This window comes from Lissotriton helveticus, chromosome 2_1 (genome assembly GCF_964261635.1).
Source record: "Lissotriton helveticus chromosome 2_1, aLisHel1.1, whole genome shotgun sequence".
Classification (NCBI taxonomy): Eukaryota; Metazoa; Chordata; class Amphibia; order Caudata; family Salamandridae; genus Lissotriton; species Lissotriton helveticus.
Window position 1 is genome coordinate 1,224,278,295 of NC_136059.1, and position 27,066 is coordinate 1,224,305,360.

The 27,066-nt window shown below is 44.8% G+C and overlaps 1 protein-coding gene across 2 annotated transcripts in view; it reads left to right on the plus strand.

The window, feature by feature from the left end:
* The window catches only part of LOC144818567 (E3 ISG15--protein ligase HERC5-like), a 400,809-nt gene that overhangs the window by 346,846 nt on the left and 26,897 nt on the right, over positions 1-27,066 (plus strand). For both annotated transcript variants that reach the window (XM_078676098.1, XM_078676099.1), the window contains one exon: positions 4,507-4,577. In XM_078676098.1, coding sequence (XP_078532224.1) covers positions 4,507-4,577 — 71 coding nt within the window. The remainder of the gene's footprint in view (positions 1-4,506; positions 4,578-27,066) is intronic.

Genomic DNA, 27,066 nt, shown 5'->3' on the forward strand with positions numbered 1-27,066 from the left:
CTATTTCTCGCCAAAGTCTGGCCTCCAGGGAGCCCTCCCTTGAATGGCGCAGTCTGTTGCAGAACTTTATAAACGCGCCAGCCTCTACGCCGTGATGATCCAATAGGCCCAGTTCAAGACGAACCTGCAATGGTGAACTTGATTTTAGTAGACAAAAGGGCACGTTTAAAGATTTTGGTTGTTAATTTGTTTAATAAAGAGCTAGTTGAGCCCTTCATAATCTCGGGACCATACGACAGAGAGCTGATTATCCTCGCCTTCATCACTCTCAGCATAGGTGTTAGACTTGGGCAGAATAGTTGTTTTGATAGTTTAGCGGCAGCGGCCTATAGTGACAGGGATTTGGTCCTTAGCGTTTCTTTTTTTTTTATGAAAGAACATCGGCGGTCCATAAAATACCCAAATATTTATAGCATGATGTTGATTACATTGTTGTTATGTTAAAGAACCATCCACCACATGGCCTTTTTTGCTTCCCGAAAGATATTGTTTTGGTTTTGCTCAGGTTCAGTTCCAAGGAGTTTCTTATAGTGTAGGGAAGCAGTTTGTCATGAAGCCTTTGTAGGCCCACTTTTGTATGACTTAGTAACACCAAGTCGTCGGCATAGAGCAGATTGCTGATGCGGGTTCCATCTAGTTGAGGGGGATGGCAGTTGACGCTATCTAGTGACGGAGATAGGTCTGATATAAACAGATTAAAATGAAGTGGAGCCAGCACACAGCCTTGTTTTACCCCGGAATTGGTTATGATTTTCCTGGACACGTGGGAGCCTTCACCCAGCTTAATTCTGATCCATGTTTCCGAATGGAGTTGGATGATTGGATTTAAAAGGGTTGGGGTATGCCCCAGGACTCTAATTGTTGCCACAGTAGGGCCTGGGTTACACGGTCAAAGGCCGCTTTGAAATTAACAAAACAGCCGTGCAACTTGGTTGTTGGGTTGCAGCTTTCTCCATCAGAAAAGTCAGGATGAATAAGTTAGTTGTTGTGCCAGAGTTAGCCACAAATCCGGTCTGGTTAAAAGAGAGATGGTTTGTTGAATCGGCACAGGCCTGCAACCCTTCTAATAAGATTCTGGCGTAATGTTTGGACTCAACATCTAGGAGTGCTTTCATTCGGTAATTGTTGGGGTCGTTTCTCTTCTAGCTTTTGTAGATTGGGTGGCTGATAGCACCTCGCCAGGACTCGGTACGGTGTTGTATAGCCAGCAATGGAGAAACAGGCGGGTCAGGTTAGCTCACCATAAGTCCACGTCGAGTTTGAACATTGCCAGGGGAAGACCGTTTGGCCCTGGAGCTCCTTCGGGCCAGTCTTTCCTTATGGAACATAAAATCCTGTTTTTTAACTCGTCCGATGTCCCAATGGACTCCGACGGGAGGTTGTTGTTAATTGCCGGGCCCTTGATTGTTGGGACTTCTGACTCTTTGGTGGATGAGTAACAGAGGTCAAGTCGTCTTGGGCTCCTGGGTTCTAAACATGGAATTGCCGGGTTGGCTGAGCAGGCTGAGCTGTGGGCTTCAGAATGGTCATCCTTAATGTTCTGGTCTTTAAAATGCATTGACAAGAATTGGCACCTTCGTCTGCGCTGATGTTTGCATTACCGTCACCACTTCTGCCTCGTAGCCTCTGGGTAACAAGAGACCAGTATTGTTTTGAGTTTGGATTCTTGCTTTCGTGGATAAGTTTCAGCCAAAATTGATCCGAAACCGCTTGTTTTTCCCTGCGTAAAGCAATCTTGAAGGCTGCCTGTGCTTGCTTGTAGGTTATAAATTTGGTTTTGTCATCAGGGCTCTTCCTCGATTGGCGTAGTGCTCGGTTTCTTTGGACTTTTATTTGCTTAGTTGCAGGGGAGATGCTTGTTGCCTTGTGCTCCGCTTTGGTGGCGAGCCTTCAAATAGCGGGTTTATGAAGCTGGCCCAGCTGCTGATGACCACAGTGTCTGCCTCCTGTGATAGGGGTAATAGAGCTCTGCATTTTTCCTTCTTGGGGAGAGCCGCGGTATCCGTCCATCTTATACGCTTTAAATTTTCTATTTGACAATCTGAGTGGATGTGGGCGAGTTCCTGATGGCATGGGGTAGTAGCTCATAGTGTTATAATCTGTGGTCGGTGGTAGCTCTCGGCTTGTAATGTGATGTGGAAGCTTTTGATCATGGGAAGTACCTCTCTGCTCCCTAGAGTGAAGTCCAGAAAGGAATGTGTTCTACCGTCTGAACAGTTTCATGCAGGGGGAATATCCGTATGAAGATGCCCATTCAGCACGGTGAATCCTACACTTCTCAGCTGTTTAACTGCATACTCCCCCAGTTTCAATGGTCTGTTTCCAGTGGGAGTTGACTGAAGAGGAAAATGTGCAGGGACCGTTGGAGGATCGAACCCTATGTCCACTAAGGAGTTGCAGTGGAGATTGGTGTTGAAGTCTCCTGATATTGTAGTTGATATATTGCCGTGCTTACTTAAAAGATTGCAGACGATTTTAGTTAGATTGTCCATTTTGGCTTAGCACTTGTTACTCTTGTAAGACTTGCTGCTTAGTGCCACAGCTACCCAAGGTTCAGCTGAGGGTTTTACAGGTGAAACCTACTGGACCTAAAGGGATTGGTCAGTGTATTACACGGTGAGGTCACACAACCACACCATATAATAGACCTAATTTCCTAACAGGCTGCGTGTGCTGCAGTTCAAGGAGGACCTGGTTTGTCAGTTTGGGCTCGATTGTTCCTGTTGGAGCTGGGTCAAGACTGATTTGCATATAGCTGAGTCTAATCTGAGGTTGCATGGTCGGCAAAAGAACGATGTGTTGAAATGCTACCCCAAGCAATTGCTAGTGGTTATACTTATTGAAAGTATCCTACCATCACTTTTTTCAAACAAAATGTTATTGTTTTCCACATCAAAAGATTCAAGGCACAATCCGCCAACAAGCCCACGCAGGGGCCCTTTGAAATATTGAGCTCATCACATACAACATAGGCAAGTGGAAGGTTCGATACTTCCCAAGGACCTGAATCATCTCTGGACTGTCCGCCATAAGTTCATAATGTTCTGCGTTTGGGCGGACAGGATTGAGTCCCAGTTAGACCCAGAAGGGATAGTCACCGAGAGCAGTGGTGCATCACAAGAATCCGTAAACACAGTGCGCTCTCCCAGCTCTCAAGCCCACCCAGTTGCCAGCGAGCTCGTTTAGCTAGTATTGATTCCCCAGAGCTCAAGGAAACCTAACAGTGGACATTTTACCTCGAATCAAATAGTAACAAACTCGGAACCCTCAATTTTCCCTTCCCACCCCCCCTCCCCCCAAACTCCCTCTCCCACCCCCCTCCCAGTGGTGGAGTTGCCATACATTAGTGTGTCAACCGTATGAGGCCCTTAAATCTGGAACAGATGCATGGCCCTGAGCGTGGAGGGGCATACCGCAGATGGTAGGCCTTTCGAGAGGAATGAAACCAGCGGTCCCCAGCGGTACTCAAAGTTCTTAAAGTCTTCTCGGGAGATGTCGGACATGCGCTCTAAGCTGAGCAGTTGCCATAGGCGGGAATGCCATAGGGACATCGCAGGCGCCTCTCTCTTCTTCCATGCATTTGCCACAGCCAATTTGGCAGCCCCCAGACACAGCCACATGATTCTTTTATCAGCCCTGGTTTGGTGTTCTAGCAAGGGGTCCCTAATGCCAAGCAGAGCTTCTGCCATCGTAGTCGGGACCGGGTATCCTAAGATGGATTTTATCTGAGCCAGGATCTCTTCCCAGAACGGCCTAATGGCGGGGCAATCTCACCATATGTGTTGGAAGTCTCCCAATAGGCCACACCCCCTCCAACACCTATCTGATGTACCAGGAAAGATTTTCGCGACTTTAGATGGGAATAGGTACCAGTCCGCCATTACTTTCAAATGTGCCTCTCTCAGCTACCATCACTTTTTGTATGTTTGATGTGACGCCATAAGTGGCAAAGGGTATGCCCAGATATGGGTTCCTTGCTCACTGTGATTTACACCTGACTGAAAATCTCCAACCTAGATGGAACCGGTCTTGGGTTGCTTGTGTTCCGGGTCAGAGAGGACCTGGCTTGGCAGTTTTGGCTGGATTGTTCCTATTGGAGCAGGGTCAGGACTCATTTGCATATAGCTGGGTGTAACTCGAGGTGGCAGGATGGGCAAAAGAACAATAGGTTGGATTGCTACCCCAAGCTATTGCCAGTGGTTAGATATATTGCAAGCACCCTTCCATCACCTTTTGTGTGTTTGACTAAGGAGGGTCTACATGTGCTTAAAAATATAGTATAGCTAGTGGGCGATGGGGCAACTGCTGTCAGGAAATTGCTTCTTGTAAGTGCCTATCTAGATTATCTCTGAAAGCCCATGTCCAGGTATTTGCCCCATCTGTGCCTTGTTGTAGGTGGCCTCTTAACTCAGTGTGTGTGCTGTCACATTTGTGCATAAATGTATTATGTCTTTCTCACATTTGTTACGTTTTATAGTACTTAATTTGACAAACTGATTGTTTCAGGCTACCTGGGACAACAAGACGTTGGATTTAATTCCCAATGGAAGTGACATCTCAGTGGATAATTCTAACAAGTGCGTATACCTTTAAAACTTTGTATCTTTCTTTGTCATCTTTCTTACTCATGTATCTAAAGTGCACTTACCCCAGAATTGTGGGTTGTGCTCCTGCTACAGAACCGATACAGAAAAATTAAATAGATCAAAATGGTCTCTCCTCTGCATATCTGGTAGCCATTTTACTGGAAATCATTTGTCAAGATAGCCTCAGAAATGTTTTAAACTTTAACCAGGAGATCCTAAAGGTCTCAAAGAAACGATGGCCCAGATTTACTAAGGACTTGAATCAGGTAAGCTCTTAAGTCCGATTTACTATGGCACGCAGAGCCACCTTGTATGCACCTTAGTAAATCTGAAGTAACACAAGGCAGAGCAGGTCTCTGGCTTGCGTTACTCTGCACTAGGAAGGCATTCCATGGGTGGAGTGTGGGTGTTCCCATGCATCTAACCTTGGTTTTTGGTGCATTCCTGGAATTACTAACACTAGTAAACCTGAGAATGCATCAAAATGCTACGCCTTCCCAGGAGATGCATAGCAAGGAGAAATATGTGTTTGAGGCATATGGGCTGCAGACCACACACTATTGCATTAGATCAACATCTGGTGGTGGGCCCGGTTGATTACAGTTTGTTCTTGTCTTGGAAGAGTCTTTGTCTGTTGGATGACTCCTCCCTTAGATCGTAGTGCGCATGGGCATCGACTCCATCTTCAGATTATTTTTTTCCGCCATCGGGCTCGGATGTATTCGGTACTGTTACCGATCTCTTTTCGAATTCATAAATCAATCATAATACCATCTGCATCATCTTCGACAGTGATTCCGTGTACCCGTTTCGAAGAAAGGCTTCACTTCTCGATTCCAGCATTCGTCGGGCCCAACTGCGCCATTGGGCCTTTGGCTCATGGAAAGAACACCCTTCAAGAAGTACCCTCGGTGTGGACACAAATTCCCTCACACCGACCTTCAAAAGGTATGCAATCTGTGCTTATCTCCAGAGCACGAGAGTCGAGACTGTGAGGCCTGTGTTTCGTCCCGGTCCAAGAAAACCATCAGGGACCATCAAGCTCGAAGAGTAATAGCGCAGTTATCTTCATCGAAACCAGACCTCATCATAGACGAGGCTCCGATCGAAGTAGACGCCGAAGAACAGCAGCACGAAGACATCGCTTCCGAAGCAGAGGATTCAGCTTCTGGAGCCGAGCATCAATCCGAAGATGACGATCCTCCAGCTGGTCAACAAGTCGTGAGTACAAGTGTCGACCCTGTTCACCCCACCATACCGAGACAGGCTTCGGTTCCACCTCCACCTTTGGGTCCAGGTGCACACCAACCAAAACCTTCCGACGCCCCGCCTTCTGGCTCGGCAGCGAAGAATATAAAAAAGCCTCCAGTCAACTCAGGCTCGAGTCAGTCTGTCGGTCCCGAAAAGCAGAAGGTCCTTAAGCCAAAATTAAAACCGGCACCAAAGCATCCTTCGGAACCGAAAGTGGTCGAGCCGAAAGCAAGTTCGGCACCGAAAGAGGTTCCCAAAGCTACCGAGCCAAGAACCACCCCGGTTCCGAAAAAAGTGGACCCGAAGACGGTTCCAGTGCCGAAACATACTTCGGCTCCGAGGGTAGATGAGTCCGAACGTACCCCGGGAACAAAAATTTTGGATCCAAAGAGCACGGATCCTAAGAAAAAAACAAGATAACAAGTCTTCGGACCAAAACCAAAACCTGCTCCAAAGACAATAGACACTTTTAGAACTAAGCATTTCGGCCCCAAACCAGATAAATCGGTGCTGAAAAAGGATTTTCCAGTAGAAGAGCTTTTCAAACCTGACCCAAAGCATATTAATCCAAAGACTGGACATATCACTACAGTGCCTGAAAAGAGGAAAATGGACTATCCTAAACCACCACCAGTTCCTCTAAAAAAGCATGCTCATACTTCCCCATAAGGATTCCTTCACCAGAAGTAGAAATACCAATAGATATTTCTCCTGTACGTTCACCATCTAGTGCACATAGTCTTATACCACAAGATGAGGATGATGAGGATAGCTACTCACAGGAGGTAGAGAGTGAACATCACATAGACGACATTAATGACCCACATGATATTCCTGGGGGATCGGGTGACCCATGGGAAGATTATAATGCACCAGATGCACCAAATCTGCCACAAGATGATGCATACACGTCTAGACCATCTCCCCCAGATGACACTATTGGGTTTACGCAGCTCATTCATAGAGCAGCCCCTTTCCATGGAGTAGACTTGCACATAGATCCACTGGAAGAAGACTTCCTAATGGACACACTACTGTCGTCACATAAGACCACAACCACACTTCCAATACTTAGTGGAGCGGTAAGACATGCACCTGAAATATTTAAAAACCCAGTCAGAGCCAGGGTACTTAACCCCAGACTAGAAAAAAAGTACAAAGCGACTCCAACTGATCCAGCATACATTAAAGGGCAGTTGCCATTGGACTGTCAAATGCGAGAAAAAGAGCTAACTCGCAGACAACAGGGATGCTCCACCCCCTGACAAAGAGTCTAAGCTTTTAGATGCTTCGGGGAAATGCACCATCTCACAAGCAGCCAATGTCTGGAGATTGCTAACACTCAAGCTCTGTTAGCAAGATATGATAGAACTCATTATGATGAGTTAGAATCACTCATGCAACACTTGCCAGAACAATATAAAACCAGGGCTTCTGACCTAATACAGGAAGGCAAGGTTATTACAAATACCTCCATACGCTGTGCACTAGACACTGCAGGCACAGCCTCTAGAGCAATAAATACAGGGGTACTGTTGTGTAGACATGCATGGCTACGCATCTCTGGGTTCAAACCAGAAGTACAGGCCCGTATCTTAAACCAGCCATTTGACCAACAACACCTTTTTGGTCCAACAGTCGATAGTGCACTGGAAAAGATGAAGAAAGATACAGACACGGCAAAATCCATGGGAGCTTTACAAACGCAAGCCCATAGACCTTCCTTTCGTCGCTCCTCATATAGGGGCGCCTCTAAGGGTTTCCAAACTGACAATACCTCCTCTTCTTACAAAGCGCCCAACCAAACCTCGCCCAGTAAGGGATATTATAGAGGAGGGTATAGAGGAAACAAAAATAAGGGCAGAGGTAGAGGAAACAACAATCGCAACGCCTCTACTCCCAAACAGTGGCTTCCCTACCATCCCCCCAGACCATTCCAGACCATTCCACTCCTGTCGGGGGGAGGTTACAACAGTTCCTACCTGTCTGGAACTCCATCACCACAGACAGGTGGGTAAGACAAATAATTCAGTCAGGTTATTGCCTGAAGCTCACTTCCACTCCTCCAACAATACCACCCAGGCAGCGTCCCATGTCACAAGAACACCTCCTACTGCTAAGACAAGAGGTGGCATCTGTACTGCAAAAGAATGCAATAGAACCAGTCCCAAAATAACATCAAAACACATGAGTTTATTCTCTATACCTTCTCATACCCAAAAAGGACGGGTCCCTCAGACCTATTTTAGATCTTAGGCCCCTAAACCTGTACATACAATTAGACCTCTTTCATATGGTCACACTGCAACAGGTTCTACCGTTGCTAAAGAAAGGCGACTTCCTTGCCACATTAGATCTCAAGGACGCCTACTTCCACATTCCCATCCATCAATCGCACAGAAAGTACCTACGGTTCATACTAGAAGGTCAACACTACCAATTCAAGGTACTCTATTTCGGAGTAACTAGAGCACCTCGAGTTTTCACAAAGTGTTTAGCAGTAGTAGCAGCACACTTAAGAAGGGACAACATTCATGTTTTCCCATATCTGGACGACTGGTTAATGAAATCCAAGTATTACAACCAATGTGTACAGCACACGCATCAAACGATATGCCTGCTACACAAACTGGGATTCACAGTAAATCAAAAGAAGTCACATCTCCAACCGTCCCTGTCTCAGCAATATCTAGGTGCCACAATAGATACCTTCAAGGCAATAACGTACCCCAACACAACCAGAATACAAAGTATGCAGGATCTTATCAAAAGATTCCAGCCACAACACTCACTACCAGCTCGAGTGTTCATGCAACTAATAGGAATGATGCCATCTTGCATTTTCATAGTGCCATACGCAAGACTACAAATGCGCCCCATACAAGAGTGCTTGGCAAGTCAGTGGAATCAGGCTCAGCAACAAATAACTGATCTGGTGGTGGTAGATGACCGGACATATCGCTCTCTGCAATGGTGGAACACCAAAAACCTTTCCAAGGGCCGGCCGTTTATAGAACCTGTTCCACAAATGATACTAACCACAGACGCATCTCTCACAGGATGGGGAGCGCATTTACAAAGACACAGAGTAAAGGGTACATGGACACTGCAACAAAAACTACTCCACATAAATCATCTGGAGTTACTAGCGATTTTTCTAGCTCTAAAATCATTTCAGCATTACCTATTGAACAAAGCTGTTTTAGTCCGGACGGACAATATGACAGCAATGTACTACATTCAAAAACAAGGAGGAACACACTCCCTACAGCTCTCCCAGCTGGCGCAGAGCATATGGAGGTGGGCCATTCCTCAGACCATTTTTCTGTTAGCAGAACATCTACCAGGAGTTCACAATCAAGTTGCAGATCTGTTAAGTCGTCAGAGACAACAGATACACGAATGGGAACTTCATCATCAAGTTCTTCAGCCATTATTTCAAAAGTGGGGTCAACCAGAGATAGATCTGTTTACTACACACCACAACTCCAAATGCCCAAGCTTCGCCGCCAGATACCCACACCCATTATCCAAAGGCAATGCGGTATGGATGAACTGGTCCAACAAATTTGCGTACGCTTTTCCACCTCTCCCACTAATTCCATTAGTGGTACGCAAGCTACAGCAACATTCTCTCACATTGATTCTCATAGCACCAACGTGGGCAAGACAACCCTGGTACACCACGCTACTAGAGCTCTCAGTAGTACAACATCACAAATTAAAACTCTCCCCACATCTACTGACACAGAACCATGGAGAGATTATGCATCCAGACCCAATGCAGCTCAATCTAGCGATTTGGCTCCTGTGGTTTTAGAATTTGGATATCTACATTTACCACCTGATTGCATGAATGTCATAAAAGAAGCAAGACGCCCTACCACTAGAGCATGTTATGCAGCAAAGTGGAAAAGGTTTGTTGTATATTGCTCAAATAACAACATCAACCCCTTAGATGTTTCCATACAAAACATCATATGCTACCTGTTACATCTGCAAAGATCTAACTTAGCGTACTCCTCAATCAGGTTACATCTTGCTGCTATAGCAGCATATCTTCAAAACAGACAACATTTGTCATTGTTTAGAGTACCTGCAATCAAAGCGTTTATGGAAGGACTCAAAAGAATAATTCCTCCCAGAATACCACCCTCTCCAGTATGGAATTTAAATATTGTTCTCACAAGACTAATGGGTCCTCCTTTTGAACCATTACATAAGTGTGAATTACAGTTCCTTACATGGAAAGTTGCTTTTTTAGTAGCTGTTACCTCACTTAGAAGAGTCAGTGAGATCCAGGCATTAACGATTTAAGAACCATTTATACAACTTCATCACAATAAAGTGGTTCTTAAAAAAAATCCAAAGTTTCTGCCAAAGGTCTTTTCACCTTTCCACCTCAACCAATCTATTGATTTGCCAGTATTTTTTCCCCAACCGCAAACAGTTGCAGAAAGAGCTCTACATACATTAGATGTAAAAAGAGTGCTTCTCTACTACATTGATAGAACAAAACCTTTTTGTAAAACTAAACAACTGTTTGTGTGCTTTCTCATCCACACAAGGGCAATCCTATTTCAAAATCAGGCATTGCAAGATGGATTGTTAAGTGCATTCAAATTTGTTACCAAAAACAAAACACACTCTATCCATTCCCCCTAGGGCTCATTCTACCCGTAAATTAGGGGCATCTATGGCATTCCTGGAAAATATACCATTAGATGACATCTGTAGAGCAGCTACATGGTCTACTCCACACACATTTACAAAACACTACTGTGCAGATGTGCAGACAAAAGAACAAGCAAGTGTGTGCCAGGCTGTACTCAAAACATTATTTCAAACTACTGAAACAGATGTGGGTGGTCGCTGCTAAGGGAGAAACTGCTGTGCAATCTATGCAATAGTGTGTGGTCTGCAGCCCATATGCCTCGAACGGAAAATGCTACTTACCAGTATGCATCTGTTCTTGGCATGTAGGGTTGCAGAACCACACATGCCCACCCTCCTCCCCGGCTACCTGTATCTGTTCCAGTATTATCTTATTTAGATACACAACACATGGTCATCTTTTCTGTACTCATACAACTCCATCATTTGCCCAATGGCGAAAACAATCTGAAGATGGAGTCGATGCCCATGCGCACTACGATCTAAGGGAGGAGTCATCGAGCAGACAAAGACTCTTCCAAGACAACAACAAACTGTAATCATCCGGGCCCACCACTAGATGGTGATCTAATGCAATAGTGTGTGGTTCTGCAGCCCTACATGCCAAGAACAGATGCATACTAGTGAGTAGCATTTTCCTTATTTCTCCTCTTTCTACTTGTGCTGCATTCTGCAGCACACATAGGAAGAGGACAATGCCTGAGAGGATTGCTTGTGTACAGGAAGGTACCCCTTCCTCCACAAAAACAATCCTGCCTGTAGCTCCTGCTCACAGAGAGAGCAGAAACGTGCTCTATGTAAGCAAATATGGCACATTCCTGCCCTCTCCGTTTGAAACAGAGCAGTAAGTTGTTTTTCTGCGTTGCACCAGATGTTAGTAAATCTGCCCCTATATGCAGGTTTTTATGCACTTCGTCCAACATGTATTGAGCAGTCTTTCAAAGAGGAATCAATTTCCAGAGGGATGGTGCAGTGTATTACAGTCTACTATGGATTGGCCAGGGAGTTTATCTCTAAAAGCTGCTGTCTGATTGCTGAAGAAATGTGGCCTTGTTCATACCTTAACCCAGCGTTGGTTCTCCACAATGGCAGAGGAGCGCCGCCCCACTGGCTCAGCCAAAAAATAAAACTGTATTGTTTTATTTTTTAGCTGCTGGCTGTGCCAGCGTATTTGGGAATTGGTGGAGCGGGGCCAGGCCGTGGGAGGGGGACTGAGTGAAGTGCACTACTAACTATGCATGCCTGGTTGGCCGGCCATCTTAGGCTGTCCAAACAGACATGCGCAGTTATGTTTCTCCATCCCGGCTGTATTGTACAGCCGGGTTGGAGATGTAGCACAGACTACCTGTCCTGAGCAGAGCATCAACCCAGCTCGCTCAGGCCAATCCCTGCGCTGCTCTCATTGCATGAGAGCAGCGCGGGGATTGCGCGTGGATTTCATAGGGAATCTGCTGCTTTCTCAGTGTATGCTGGGACCAGGAAGCAGAGGAACTGCGAAGGGACAGAAGCAGCATGAGGTAAGTTTTCTTTTTATATTTTTTATTCTATCCCTCCCACCCTCTCACTGTTAATATGTGTCAGCCGCCACTGCCTTCACCACATACTACTGTGGATTATTTTTACAGCGATTAATGCTACATGTCACTAGTTGGGTCTTCAGAATCATTATGCTTCATTTTCCAGTGGATACAATGAAATGACGAGGTTCTTTTTGTGCTATTTTTAATTGGTGATACTAGATGAGGGAGAAAATCAGCATACACCATATGATGACAGGTTTCTGTATGTTACTTAATATAATAGTGGTTTATTGACAAATTACTGTCTCTTACAAAACAATCTGGCCTGGTCCAACCAGGCCCTGGTGAAGTGGTGAATGAAGGAGGCACGCTAATTGATTGTTGTGTGCCATGAGCTGAATGTTTTTTAAATATCGAATTCTGACCTAAATTGGGGAAACTGAGAAAGGGAGACTGAAAAGTCACATGCCTTTAGGGTTGGACAGGTAAATAATGCTTTAATACTTTCAACTCATCGTGCTGGAGAAGGTGACCATTCCACATCGTACCTCGCTAGCGCTAGCCGCGCTTTTTGCCTGCTGCACTGTATTTTAAATTCCCGTTTTTGTACTTAATTTGAATCTGTTATTTTACCTTGTTTTTAAACTGGAGCGACCTCCTGGCCTCACTTCCTGCACATAATACCCCCCCTGGGGACCATCACCACTGCCTTTGGCGGGTCCGGGATCACGGGGTACCGGGGATTAATTTGAGCGCCATTTTGGATCGGGCTTGGGCACTCTCGCGTATTCTCGCGAGATTTCGGCCTACTGAGCCTATTTGAGCCTCTCCTCGGTCGCGCAGTGGGGACGTGCAGCGGGAGCGCCTTCATCGCGCCTGAGTCCAGCCACAGTCCTGCCCGTCTGCGCTCGTCCACGCTAGGCAGGGCTATGCAGGTCTCTCTGGCATGATAGGATGATTTCCTCTGCAGATTTACGCTCGCTGCGACGAGGGGTAAGTGGATGTCGTCACGGTACTTTGGATCCTCTTTGTGGTCCTTATCAGTGCCCCATCTGCTTTTTTATTTTTCCGGCTCCACAACCTATTTCGCTTTTTCAACCCAAATCCCCTATAGCTCCCATCTTAGGTCCTAAACGGGGATCAGTTACTAGTTCGCCTCTTAAAATATTTCTTCTGAACGTAAGGTCTTTGGCCTGCCACTCACAAGAAGTCTTCTCATTGATTTCTGATGAAAATCCTGATATTTTCTTTTTTACCGAAACTTGGCTCCACGACAATTCGATGGCTGTGATTAACTTAGCCCTCCCAGTAGGCTATACCATGCACTCATCCCATCGTATTGGTAGAGGTGGAGGCATCGCAGTCGCGGTAAAAAATCGCTATTCTTGTGTGTGGTCTCCTACTATTATAGCTGGATGCGAGAGTGCACACTTCAACATCACTGTTAGTCCCCACTTCACCTTTGCGGGACTCTTAATCTATAGGCCTCCTGGTCCTGATGGTGCGTTTCGTGTCAGTCTTCCAGATGTGGTTTCCTCTTTAGTTTTGAAAAACAATAATTTTACGGTCATTGGTGACCTTAATCTTCACATGGGTGCCCCACTTTCCAACTCAGTCCATAGTTTGCTTTCTGATCTTGAGGCATTTAAATTAGTCCAACTAGTTGAGTTCCCGACCCATATCGGTGGACACCTGTTGGATCCTGTTCTGACGAACATCTCTTCCAATATTGAAGTGCTTCAGCCAAAGCCTATGGCCTGGACTGATCACTATCTGATCGAAACGCGCATCACTATTAACATCCCTCCAGCCAATAACAACCTGCCTAAGACTCTTAAGCGTCCTTGGAGAAACCTGAACCTGGAGCATTTTCATCATTTTTTGTTGCAGCACCATCCCCAACCTCCTGAGGAAGTTTCCCGTGGTTATGACGACTTTTGTAAATGGCTTGAGCAGTCTCTGGATACCCTTATACCAGCTAGGTGGAGCAAAGCTAAATCGGGCTCCCCTAGTCCTTGGTATGTTGATTCCCTTAGGGTATTGAAATCATCTTGTAAAAAAGCTGAACGTGCCTGGCGCAGAAACTATGATACTGTTCTTAAAGCAGCTTATAGATCCTGCACCAGAACGTACCATAGGGCTATATGCTCTGCCAGGGCTGCTTTCTACTCACAGGAAATAAAAAACAGCACCAACCCTACCAAGATCATTTTTAGGGTGTGCAAAGACCTCACCAATAAAAGAACTGCCTCCACGCTCACTGCCTCCATGACACACTGCGAGGATCTGGCATCGTTCTTCGTTGAAAAAGTGGAGGCCATATATAGGTCGTTTGCTCTGCCTTTTGTCAGGGAAATTAATAGTGCCCCCCTGGTCTCCAAATCCCTATTAGCTATTACAGGTCCGACCCAAGAGGAGTTCTTAAATCTGACGATCAAAGTTAAGTCTGGCTCTCCGGATGACCTTATGACACCCATGCAATTCCGCGATTTTGCCGATTGCTGTTACCCGGCGATGCAGAGCTTAATTGATCTTTCTTTTAGAACTGGTAGTGTTCCCACTGCTTGGAAGCAGGCCACTATTATACCAATTCTAAAAAAAACCTCTCTCGACCCTTCCAAAGCAGAGCATTACCGACCCATCTCCCTCCTTCCTTGGATGGCTAAAATAGCCGAAGCTCACGCCAATAGGATTCTATCCCTCCATCTGCAAGAAGTAAATATACTAGACAACTCCCAGAATGGGTTTCGAGCCGGTCATAGTACCGAGACCGCCCTCTTGGCGGTGGTGGAACATATCAGGAAAATACTAGACCAAGGTCAGACGGCGGCACTGATCCTATTGGATCTAAGTGCCGCCTTCGATACGGTCTCCCACCAGATCCTGTTACACCGCCTTGCGGAGGCTGGAGTTGAGGAACAAGCACTTGAATGGTTTCGATCATTTCTTACGGATCGAACCTTTAAAGTTTCCACACCTCCTTATATCTCTGCCCCCCGCCCCATTCTACAGGGAGTTCCACAGGGTTCGGCCCTCAGCCCCACCCTTTTTAATTTGTATGTTGCACCATTGGCGCACGTAGCTGCAAGCTTCGGTCTTACAATAGTGTCATACGCCGATGACACTCAGTTGGTTGTGTCACTCAATGGCGACTCCAATATGAGCGCCTCCACCTTTCAGGCAGCCCTTAAAGCTGTCGCCGGTTGGATGGCGAATAATCGCTTACAACTCAACGCCACCAAGACGGAGGTCATTCTCTTCGGTAGGGACAGTGAGCTATGGGGAGACCAATTGTGGCCTCCTGAACTGGGACCTGCTCCCTCTCCTGTAACTGAAGTCAGAAATCTGGGCGTATGGCTTGATGATCAACTGTCATTTATTCCCCACATCAAACGTGTCGCGGGAACTTGTTTTGGCGCTTTACAGTGCCTACGGCCCATTTTTAAATTTTTCGACGCGGACACTCGGCAGATTATAGTCCAAGCTATGGTATTGACCAGATTGGACTATGCCAGCTCCCTGTTTTTGGGTGTTAATCAAGCCGAGTTGGCCCGTCTTCAGCGGATACAAAATACGGCGGCCAGGATGCTGGTCGGCCTCCCTAAATTTGTCTCTGCTCGTAGCACTATCCACGACCTCCACTGGCTCCCAGTAGGCCAAAGAATTAAGTTCAAGGCTTTGTGCCTTACTTTCAAAATTCTTAACTTGGCCTCCCCTCCTATTCTCACCCAGACCATTCTTCACTATGTCCCCTCAAGAGCCCTTCGGTCTGCTGGGTCAAATTTGGCCACTGTTCCTCGTTTTAAAAAATCCAGAATGGGCGGCCGTTCCTTTTCGGTGATGGCGGCTACATTGTGGCATTCTTTGCCTGCCTCACTTCGTTGCATCCCTGATCTGCTCCAGTTCAGGAAACAATTAAAAACTCATCTATTCTCCTCTGGTTAGTCTTAGTGTTATCTGGTCCTCTCTGTTGTGTTGTGTGTTCCATCTCCAAAAGCGCCGGGACGCCACTTGGCTGCGGCATCTGTGCGCTATACAAAATAAAATAACATAACATAACATCGTGATATATATGCTGTGTAGGGGCACTAAGGTCAAAGGAAATGATTATGTTCTACATCAATTTACTTGGTATTTGCTTCTTCTGTTTTCATCTCACTTTCCCGTGTGGTTTCTTTTTGTTCTATTTTACCACTTGCTGAATGTTATTTTTTTATTATTTTTTTAAAACCTTTATTGTACAGAAAGAGCTCACAAATACGGGCCTACAACCCAGCGGGCTGGCCACCACATAGCGGAAGCATAATTAGCAGTACAAAAGTACCCACAGGATATGACAACACGAACACAGGAGACATAGACCAAAAGCCATAGAGCAACCAGCATGGACAGGATACTTGAAGGTTGATTTTCTATTTATGGGAACGGGAAGTACAGGATCATGACGGGCAGTGAGTCAGGCAAAAAGGGGGGGGCCGTGGTGAGCCGCGAACAGGCGACCATAGAGGGCACAGGATAAATCCGACAAGGACTAAACATAGTGGTAAAAACAGTTCCAACGGAAGCACCACTAGGAGAGGCAATTGCGCTCGCCGTCCCGCGCCCACCCACCACAGCTACAACCTGACTTAACAAACAGACGCAAAAAGAGCCCATCGTATAAATCAATACGTTACACACCCCAATAAAAGGAAAGAAATCCCCCACGAAAGAGGGAGGGGAAGGAAAAAGAAAAAGGAAGGGACTCCTCCTCAAACACGTGCCCCCTGGCGAACGAAACAGGAAAACATCAACCGGCACACAGCAACCATTATAAATCAGTGATAGGAACACGTAGTGAGCCGTAATCACAATAAGACCGGAAGGCCAGTGCATCCGAAACACCCCAGGGGAACACCTGACAAGACGGAGTCCCGAGAAAGAGAATACTTAAGAGCCATAGAACAAAAAAGGGGAAAAAAAGGGGGAAAAAGACCCCCCAAAGTGACAGACCCCCCCACCCACCCACGAGCCCACCCTGCACCCCTGCAGAAGGCTATGGCCTACCCCCCAGCAGCGTGCCTGTCGCCCTAATCAGAACCCGAAATATAGAAGAGCAAAGGCAAGACGGAAACATAAGACAAAAAGGAGGGGGGGAAAGGGAAAAAAGGGAAAGAAAACGCACGGGAGAGGGCCATAGAACAGGATCAGCAGCACCCACCCACCCGCCTGAAAAAAGGCAGAGCCCTCGGGAAGTCAAAGAAGTATAAGGATACACTCCAGGAGCACCACAAAGGCACACATAGTCATACCGTTACACGCCGATCATCCAAGCATTACAAGACTACCGTACACAGAGGCAAGTTTGTTTCAGCCCTGTCCTTGTTTGTCCAAAGTTGTAGTCGTCCGATTCACTAAGAACCAGATCGCAAGGAACAGAAAGCAAAGAACAGGGAGATAAAACGGCAGTCCAGACAAGATATGTGGAGTAGAACCCGGATGATCCGGAAAAGTCAGAGAACATCGCAAGCAATGCAGGCACAATTTCAGGGACAGTTCGAAGAAAGCCGACCCAGCGGGGCCGGCACGGGAGCCAGGGTCGGTCATTCGAGGCGAAGAGAGGCAGAAAGAATCATCGAGTCCAGTCCGGACGGGACCCGGCCCCCGGATCAGTGGCGCAGGAGACAGAACAGGACGATGAAGGGCAGCGGAACTCCGCACACCCTCAGAAGCGGCAGTCGCCGGGCCCATTCTTCCCAGGATAGTTCCAGCCGCACCCAGCAACGGCGAAGCCGCACCCAGTTTAGGGGCCCGAACTGCCCGAAGAGAGGATCCACCTCCAGGGTGACAGCGGGTGCGGCCACAGAAGCTCGCCAGGAGTGTAGGGCGGCAAGGATGTCCGCAAGTGTAGGAAAACCTTTACAGTATCCGGCACCCTGGCCATGCGGCGGGCCTCCAGCGCTCGTCCAGGCCCGGCTGAGACATTCAGGGTCGGCCGCCATCTTGGAAGCCCGGCGGGGCCGCGGCGTCCGTCAACCCCCGTCCGGGCAGCAGCGAGGCAAATGAAGACCAGCCGACCGGCAGCAGGGCACCTCCAGAGCAGGAAGGGGGGCCACCAGAAGAAGGGGGGATCGCCGGCTCCGCAGTGCCGCCGGCCCCGTTCTCCGAGTCCGGGCGGAGGGGATCAAAATGGCCGGACCGGAGAACAAAGGGGGAGCAAGCCAGATATACGGTCAGCCCCGTCAACGAAAGGCAGCGCCTCCACCCGAGGCCACCGGTCCGCCGGAATCGGCCAGCAAGTCACATCCGGCCTCTACGCACAACGGCCTCTACGACCGCATCCACTGCGCCATCAAGGGCCGATCATCGCGCTCCGCCCCGTCCGGGCACCGCCGAGAAGATCCAGGCCAGCCCGCTCCGGAGGCCCCGAAGCGAGCGGGAGCGCCGTTCAGGATCCACGGCACCCAAGGACAACCAGAGCCAAAGGTGAGTGCCTGCAAGGTATCTGAACGCTACAGCATCGAAAAGAGGACTTCCCGGGGCAGGATAACAGCAGGATATACGACAAAAACAGGCAGGCGAACGGAGCCGAGCTAAAACGCGGCCATCTCGGACGCGAGCTTGGCTCCTCCCCCGTTATTTTTATTTTTAATTTTAAAGAGCACACTTTTGGTTTGAGGCTACATAGCAGTCACTTCGATTGAGATTTGTGTTAGAAAATGCTTTAAGACACTCATGCCTTTGGTTGCCATTTCATGATTTACAGCAGCTAGTGAGCCAATAAGAAAAGCAACGGGAAGATGGAAACAAAGATAGATACAAATATGGAATCCAACAAACCTATCATGAACCTGACCAAGATTAATTTAACCAAGGTGGAGGAACAGATACTAGGTTTAGGACGTTCTTATTACCCAGAGAGCAATTTCAATTATACTAAAACTAGGTTGGACATATATTGGGACATAAGGGAGTTGAAAATAAGGAAACATCACATGTTACATGTCAGGCTCCGTCTTCTGTTCTCCTCGGGGCTGTGCTGAATGGCCTGTAACCTCCCCCACAATACGATCCTAGAGTCTGAAGTGATAAACACAGACTACCCGGATAGTCCCGTGAAGGCGGGAAAGGAAGGGGACAGCGGGGAGGGAGATCTGAAATGACAAGGACAGTTGTTTAGAAAACACCCCCGTGACCCCACATGGGAAACCCCTACAGCCCTTCCTTACACTAGACAAGGTGTATCCAAAACCCCTACCTGAAAAGGAAAATACAGCAGACCTTGAATATAGGAGAAATAGATACAGGGCGATATCAGGGAGTGCAACCAACTGAAAAGAAAAACATAAAGGACACTTATGAACTTCTATTCCTGTGTGAGGATTATGTCAGTTAACAACAATTCGCACAACATACCAGAAGAGCACTGTGTTCAGTCTAAGGTTGGACAATTCCCTCTGATCAGATACCCCCTGAATCGTCTCTCCTGAGTTTAGGATAAATAAGGCAAAAAGCGTTGTGGAATTAAATCATAGAAGAAAACAGCAGACAAGGTTACATCACCCTCAAACGTTTCCTGCTGTACCGAATAGTTCATACAATCCTGAGGTGTCCAAATACCCTTAGACACTTCTCATGAATAGGAATCAGGTTTCAAACTCGGAGCACAGTTTGAGCCCAAACCGCTCCGATCTCCGTGTTCAGAAAAAAGGACAAAACAAATGGAATTTTTTATGATCCAAAAATCTGTCCTGATCGTATCCGACAGATATCAGGTTTCTCCCTGCAATGAGAAAGCGTAGAGCCTTTCTCGTCCAACAGGGAGAAATATCGTTCGCTCCAAACAGAGAGAACCAAATTGCAACTGGATTGTACACGCAGCTGCGTGTAAACTGTTATTGATCCAATGGAACCTGCACCTAACCCAGAACGAGGTGCCCAAGGACCAAACGAAGAAAGTCTCCACACAAAATCTTACCGCCACTCCAGAATACCAACCGCAAGGACGACTTGGCAAGAATTATCGGCACTGTCGGTGTTTTCGGCAAGATCTTATTTCCGGGGTATGCGTAGCAGGCGTCGCTTACGTGACGTTGCCTCCCGGCATTCTGGGAGGTGTAGTCTGTCATGAATAGTCACCATATGATACGCAAAACACGGACAGCGTCTCTCTACGGCGCTATTCCTGACATTACATAACAAGGAATTATCAAAAGTACCATCAACACAAAGAGAAAGAGAAGAACAACATGGCTCTATGGATTTATCCACGGATGATATGCCTCTGTTGATGGACCTACAGGAATTATGGACAGAGGGGCGCACTTCCTATATACAGGAGAGCACACTTGAAACTTCCACAGGTGTGATACCAAAAGCAACATCTGCCAGAGAACCAAGTGTACCATCCCCATTCCGGGCAAAGTCCACATGCAATTCCATCAGTCTGCGTGACTCAATTGGTATCTCCGATGAGCATGTCATAGCTCAGATCAAACAATTGAATCACAAGGTATCGAACGCAAAAAGAAAATACAATAAACGCAATATGGAATACTACACCCTGATGAAAAAAATAGAGAATGAAACCTCAATAGTCATCAGGAACTGCGATAAAGGAGGCAATATCATAATCTGGGACAAAGAGGACTATACCAAAGAGGCTTTATTACAATTAAATGATCAAACATGTTATACTAAAAGTAATGGGTCAGATCTTAAAGCAATATACAAAGCATACTATACCAAATTATCCTTTTGGAGAACCAAAGGGTTAATAACCATGGAGGAATACAAATTCCTGAAGAATTAACATCCTATGACACCATTAGTCTATTTTATTCCAAACATTCATAAAGACGCCTGTAAACCACTGGGCAGACCGACTATATCGGCGCGTGACGGACTATTGGAACATACGTCACAATATGTAGATTATTATTTACAAGGACATGTCCAATCCTTACCATCTTATGTGCGAGACACCAGTGACTTTTTAAACCAATTGAAAGACTGATATTGGCAGAGTGATTACTTACTAATAGCACTTGATGTAACATCACTTTACACCAGTATTAGACATGATGATGGTATAACAGCATTGAAACATTACTTATCCAAAAGACCTGATCAACTCATACAGCACAGTTAAATGTTGATTGAAATGGTTGAGTATTGTTTAAACAATAATGTTTTTATCTTTAATAATAAACTCTTGCGAAAATAAGAGGAGTAGCCATGGGTGCCAGCTTCTCCCCCAGCTATGCATGTTTGCACATGGGCTGGTGGGAGGAGCTAGTACTCATGACCAATTACAGGGATTGCATGCAACACAATATCATAATATGGCTTTGTCTCATAGACGATTTAATTATTGTTTGGAAGGGCTCACATCAGCAGGCACAGGAGTAACACAATTAATGGAAATACACGAAATTTACACTTTACTGCCACGATAAGTAAAACTACAGTCAACTTTTTAGACACCCAGGTGTATATTCATAATAACAAAATTGAGACTAAATTGTATTGAAAAGAGACAGCGGGCAATTCGACGCTACATGCCATCAGCGCCCACCCGAGAACTTGATAAACAGCATCCCCTGTGGGGAAATGCTGAGACTAAGGAGGGTGGACAGCGACCTTGAAACCCTCAAAAAGGCATAAGATGAGAGAAAGCCAGATATTGACGGAGCCATAGTTAAATCCATGATTCCTGATAGACTAGAGCTGATTAGAGATAACAAAAGAATATAGGAGGTCAGCAAGATCAACATGCAATTCAAGTTAAACCTAAAACAGATGATTTTTAGGATAATCATGGAATTTAGCAGGCAGGCCAAGGAATTGCAAGGTATTATCACACGTAATTGGCCAATAGTATTGAGTCATCCCGTGATATAAACCACATTACCAAACAAGGTCTCTATTACACATAGCAGGGCACCCTCTATGAGGGATAAACTTGTTGAAACATAACTCGTTGAAACAAGCCCTGAACTGATTGAAAGCTATAGTCGGCTCAAGACCCACAAGGGTTTCTTCAAATGCAAGACATGTAAAGCATGTCAATAGGGAATAAACAAAACCATGTGTACAACCCCCTTTAGACCCAAGGAGTGTAAAATCAGCAAACTCCTGACATGCCAAACTGAGTATGAGATTTATGTATTGCTATGCCCTTGTGGGCTACGATACATTGGAAGTACTAAACTTCAAGCACATAAACTGGTACTTCATCATTTTAGAGCTATCACTATTAAAATATTTCCTTATAGATGCTGTTCCCCCGAGTAGAAGAGGAGGAAACAGGGAGGTCAAGTTACACATGCTTGAAACTAGATACATCCTTGAAATTGATTCTATGCATCCTGGGGGGCTTAACATGACTGAAGATTTATACACCTGTCACTAAAAATCTCTCAAAAATCAAAAAATCTGGAAATTTATAAATTAAAAACTGATCACAAGTTATAAGGTTTTTATATTTTATATTGGATGTTTTATGTCATTTATATATTTAATATTTATACATACGTGACTTTTTAACGTTTAAGACTCTATAGCTGGAACATCGAAACCTACTTAAGCAATGTTATGTTACGAGAATTGAGAATAATGAATTGACAGAAAATAGTACAAGTGTATATATACACATAAATATCGGAAAATTAAGAATTAGGGATCTAAGGGTATTTAAACTTTGATTTTTGGCAGACACTATGGTTATTTGACTATTATCATCAAGGCATAGCTATACTATTATGATAGTAATAATATTAGCAGGTACAATGAATATCTTAATTGTACTATAGGATATTAAAATATTTTTAGCACTACAGCACTTACACATTTTCTGCACTATTAGCACTTTTGTTTGGGTATATGGACTGACAAAAGGTTTAGTCACAAGCAATAGTAAACACCAAGGCATATTGTTATTTTACACATTGCTTATTTGAACGTATTTATTGATAATGTATTTTACATGGGCAATTGCAAGCCAGATTGGAGCACTGCATTATTAATTAAATGGCTGCCCCCACGACATGATAACCAATAAATACAAAAATCAATTGAGGTTATACAAGGTTATTGTATATCAACTGACTGCATGCATGTAAAGCTTTGTTTTAAATATTTATTTATATTACACATTTATTTGTGTAATTTTAAAAGTGTCAATATGTAACCTTTAAACATGCTACGCGCAACATATATGATTTTAATGCTTAGTAATGGTGCTTACATAATGTGAACTATACAAAAGGTATTTCTTCTATGTCCATACCTGCTTTCACTCTTGCACTATTCACTATGCACTATGTCGCTTTAAAAACGAAAAACAGCATTGCAACAATGTCATGTGATCAAGGCTCTTGAGGAGTTGAAACGCGTAATGGCATGTGGTCCGTGTCCGTGTGTGGTGGAGGAGAATCCGATTTCCGACGGAGAGCGCAATATATATATAAATATATAAATACATATATATATACGCACACACACATATATATATATTTATATATATGTATGCATATATATATATATGTATGCATATATATATATTCACTGAAAAAACCATAGGGTTCACACCAGTTATAGTTAGGAATTAGCATTTAAAAAACCTATTAAATTCACTGAAAAGACCATAGGTTTCACACCAGTTATAGTTAGCTGGAAATTTTACTGACATAAAACCATTGAAATTCCCACGTTATAGTTAGTTGGACTCACTATAACTCGCGCGCCCGCAATGCACTGCTGATGATGTCACATATTACATCATTCATGACATGGTTAGTGACATCACTGATGACATCACTGATGACATCTCAAATGACATCACTGATGACATCTCAAATGACATCACTGATGACATCATCCAGTGTCTGTGTGTTTCTGTAAAGTTAAAATATGTTTTACATATTGAAGAGTGAGTGTATGTATGAGTGTCTGGATGAAGGATTTAGTAGGTGCGTGACTGACTGTATGAGTGAGTGACTAAATGTGTCTTAGTGAATGCATGGGTTAGTGACTAAACTGTCTGAATGTGTACATCATTATGTTTGTTGTTGTGTAAGCTGCTGCATGTGAGAGTTGTCATATATAAATGACTATATATAACAGCCTGTGATTGCGTAAGTGACTGTATCTATCAATATGTACTTGTATCAGTGATTGTAAAAGACAGTAAGTATGTGTAAGTCTATGTTTAAATAAGCAAGGTTTTGTGTGTTTAACTGTATAGTTGTGGAAATGGGAGTGTGATTGATTCTTTACATGACTGACTAGGTGTATGAGTAACTCCATGGATGAGTGGCAGTGTGTGAGTCTCTGTATAGGTGTACGAGTGCATATGTTGATCTTGTATTGATGAGTGACTGTATGTATGAAAGATTGTATGGGTGAATAAGTGGATGTGTGTGTAGACCTAGAAATCAGTGAGTGCATATGTGGTAAGTGGTTTTACTGTGTCAATGGTTTCAGGAATGATAGTTTGTATTTAACACTAGGTGTATCATGGGTTAGATTAGAGTGTGAGGAGGTGTATTGTATTATCACATGGATGATGTCATCAGTGATGTCATTTGAGATGTCATCAGTGATGTCATCAGTGATGTCACTAACCATGTAATGAATGATGTAATATGTGACATCATCAGCAGTGCATTGCGGGCGCACGAGTTATAGTGAGTCCAACTAACTATAACGTGGGAATTTCAATGGTTTTATGTCAGTAAAATTTCCAGCTAACTATAACTGGTGTGAAACCTATGGTTTTTTCAGTGAATTTAATAGGTTTTTTAAATGCTCATTCCTAACTATAACTGGTGTGCAACCTATGGTTTTTTCAGTGAATTTCATGTTTTTTAATAGCAAATTTCTATAGCTATGAAATATAATATTTTTTATAATAAATCCTATATTGTATATTTATGTAATACTATTTTTTTTATGTATATTGTTCGTGTTTATTTTCTTTTTTTTCTTTTTTGCCCTGGAGCGCTCCCGGTGCGCATACCGGTGAGCGCACCGGTAAGCGCAGTCTTGCGGCGCGCCCCGGTGCGCGTACCGGTGAGTGTCCCGTTAGCGCTATTGTTGCGAAAGAAAACATCACGTGACGTATCGCGTAGTCGCGTGATGCGTCTTATGACGCACGGCGTAAATGCACCCGAAAGCTCCCGAGCGCATACGATCGCGCTACGTAAGCGCCCCCGGGCGCGCACCCGGGCGCGCAGCCAGGCGCGCCCCGGGGCGCGTAGCTTAAGCGCGTCGGGTCATGTGACCTGAAAATAACACTTTTCATTGGTTCAGAACAGTTTTGGTTTCCAAATGATGAAAGCCCGGGTCATGTGACCTGAAAATAACACTTTTCATTGGTTCAGAACAGTTTTGTTTTCCAAATGATGAAAGCCCCCACCTTTTTTCCTCATTCTCACTTTGTTCTTTGAGTGAGGAAGACCTGTTTCTATTCATTGAGAAATGGCTACAGTAGCAGCAGCAGCAGGAGCATCTGCACCACCACCACCACCACCACAAGGACCACCACAACACCACATTGGTGGTGAATAAGAAGAGGAGGAGGAGGAGGAGGAGAGAAGGCACTTCCTGCCTGAAGATAATACCACCTATAAACCTAAGGAGCACTTTGTGTGGGAGTTTTTTAAAATCCCAAAGGACCAAAAGAAAGTCAATGCGCCAAAGGTGACATGTCTCATCTGTGGCACTGTACTTTCCAGGGGGAACCCTGCAAAAAAATATTCATTTGGGAACCACACAATGCTTCGCCACATGCAACGCCGGCATCCAAACAACTATTGTGCGGCAGAGGTCAGAGAACTGACCAGAAACCTTCCCCAATCTTCTCCCAGCACCTCCAGAAGCAAACAACCCACTCTATTGGGTCCAGAGGCAAGGGAGACGGTCCCAAACATCCAACGCCAGTTTGCAGATTACAAAATAGTTTGTATGCTTTGCGGGAGTACAATTTCCTATGGGGAGCAAAGCATCAAACTCATCAACCGTGCTGGAGACAACCACATCTGCCGAAAGAAATCTTAATTTTTTCCTGATTTTTTTTTTGCTCCAGTTGAGCCGTTTACAATTCCCAGTTTTTTGTTTGTCCCCATAAAAATTACAAAAAATATATAAAATTGTTGATAAAAGCCAGAAAAAGTAAAAAATGTTCCAAAAAAATAACAAAAATATAAAACAACAAAAAGAATAAAAAAAAAGTTCTTTTTAGAACTACCTCCGATTTATAAAAAAATTCTACATTTTTTAAAAACTCTGTCATCCCCCCGCGTAAATCGGAAAAAAAATTGCCGTTTCTGCCTGTTACCATAGCAACTCCCTCCTCGCTGAGCTCTCAGGTTCAAAAGTTTATTCTACAATGTTTCAAATGAACTCAGCAAGGATGTTTGACCTCTCAATACACCAGCTTATCCGGTGCAATGTTTCTTTAAATGACTTTTTCTTAACCATTCAAATTACTTCTTTCACAGAACAGAACCATGCACCCTAACTTTCAGTTTTCAACTATCTGAATCCACCAATCATTGCTTGTGATTCAAGAGCACTGAAACTCCACAGGTTTTTTTTTGCAAACTCCTACTGTTCCTACTGCCATTTCATTCCCACACTTCATCTGACTGCACCAGAACCTCCTCTCACCATGTATTCTGTCTGGATTATTGGACATAGCTACATCCACTGGGCTCAAAGGTACGCAGCTATCAGAAATTTTCACAACCTTGATTTACCAAATGTGGACATCAAGTGGATTGGCCAGAGAGGATTGAGATGTCACCAATTAATACCATTGGTGAAAACCTTTTTGCATCTGCCACACCCTCACCTCATAATTCTGCACTGTGGTGGAAATGACCTAGGCACTTTGACTAGGGTAGGTCTGGAAATGCTTTTAAAGGACACCTTTGGGCAATTGATGGCACTTTTTCCACAAACTGCCTTGGTATATTCCAATATATGCCAAAGACAGAAATGGAAGTGGTCCAACCAATTTTTTCCACAATTTGAGAAAGCACGGAAACATG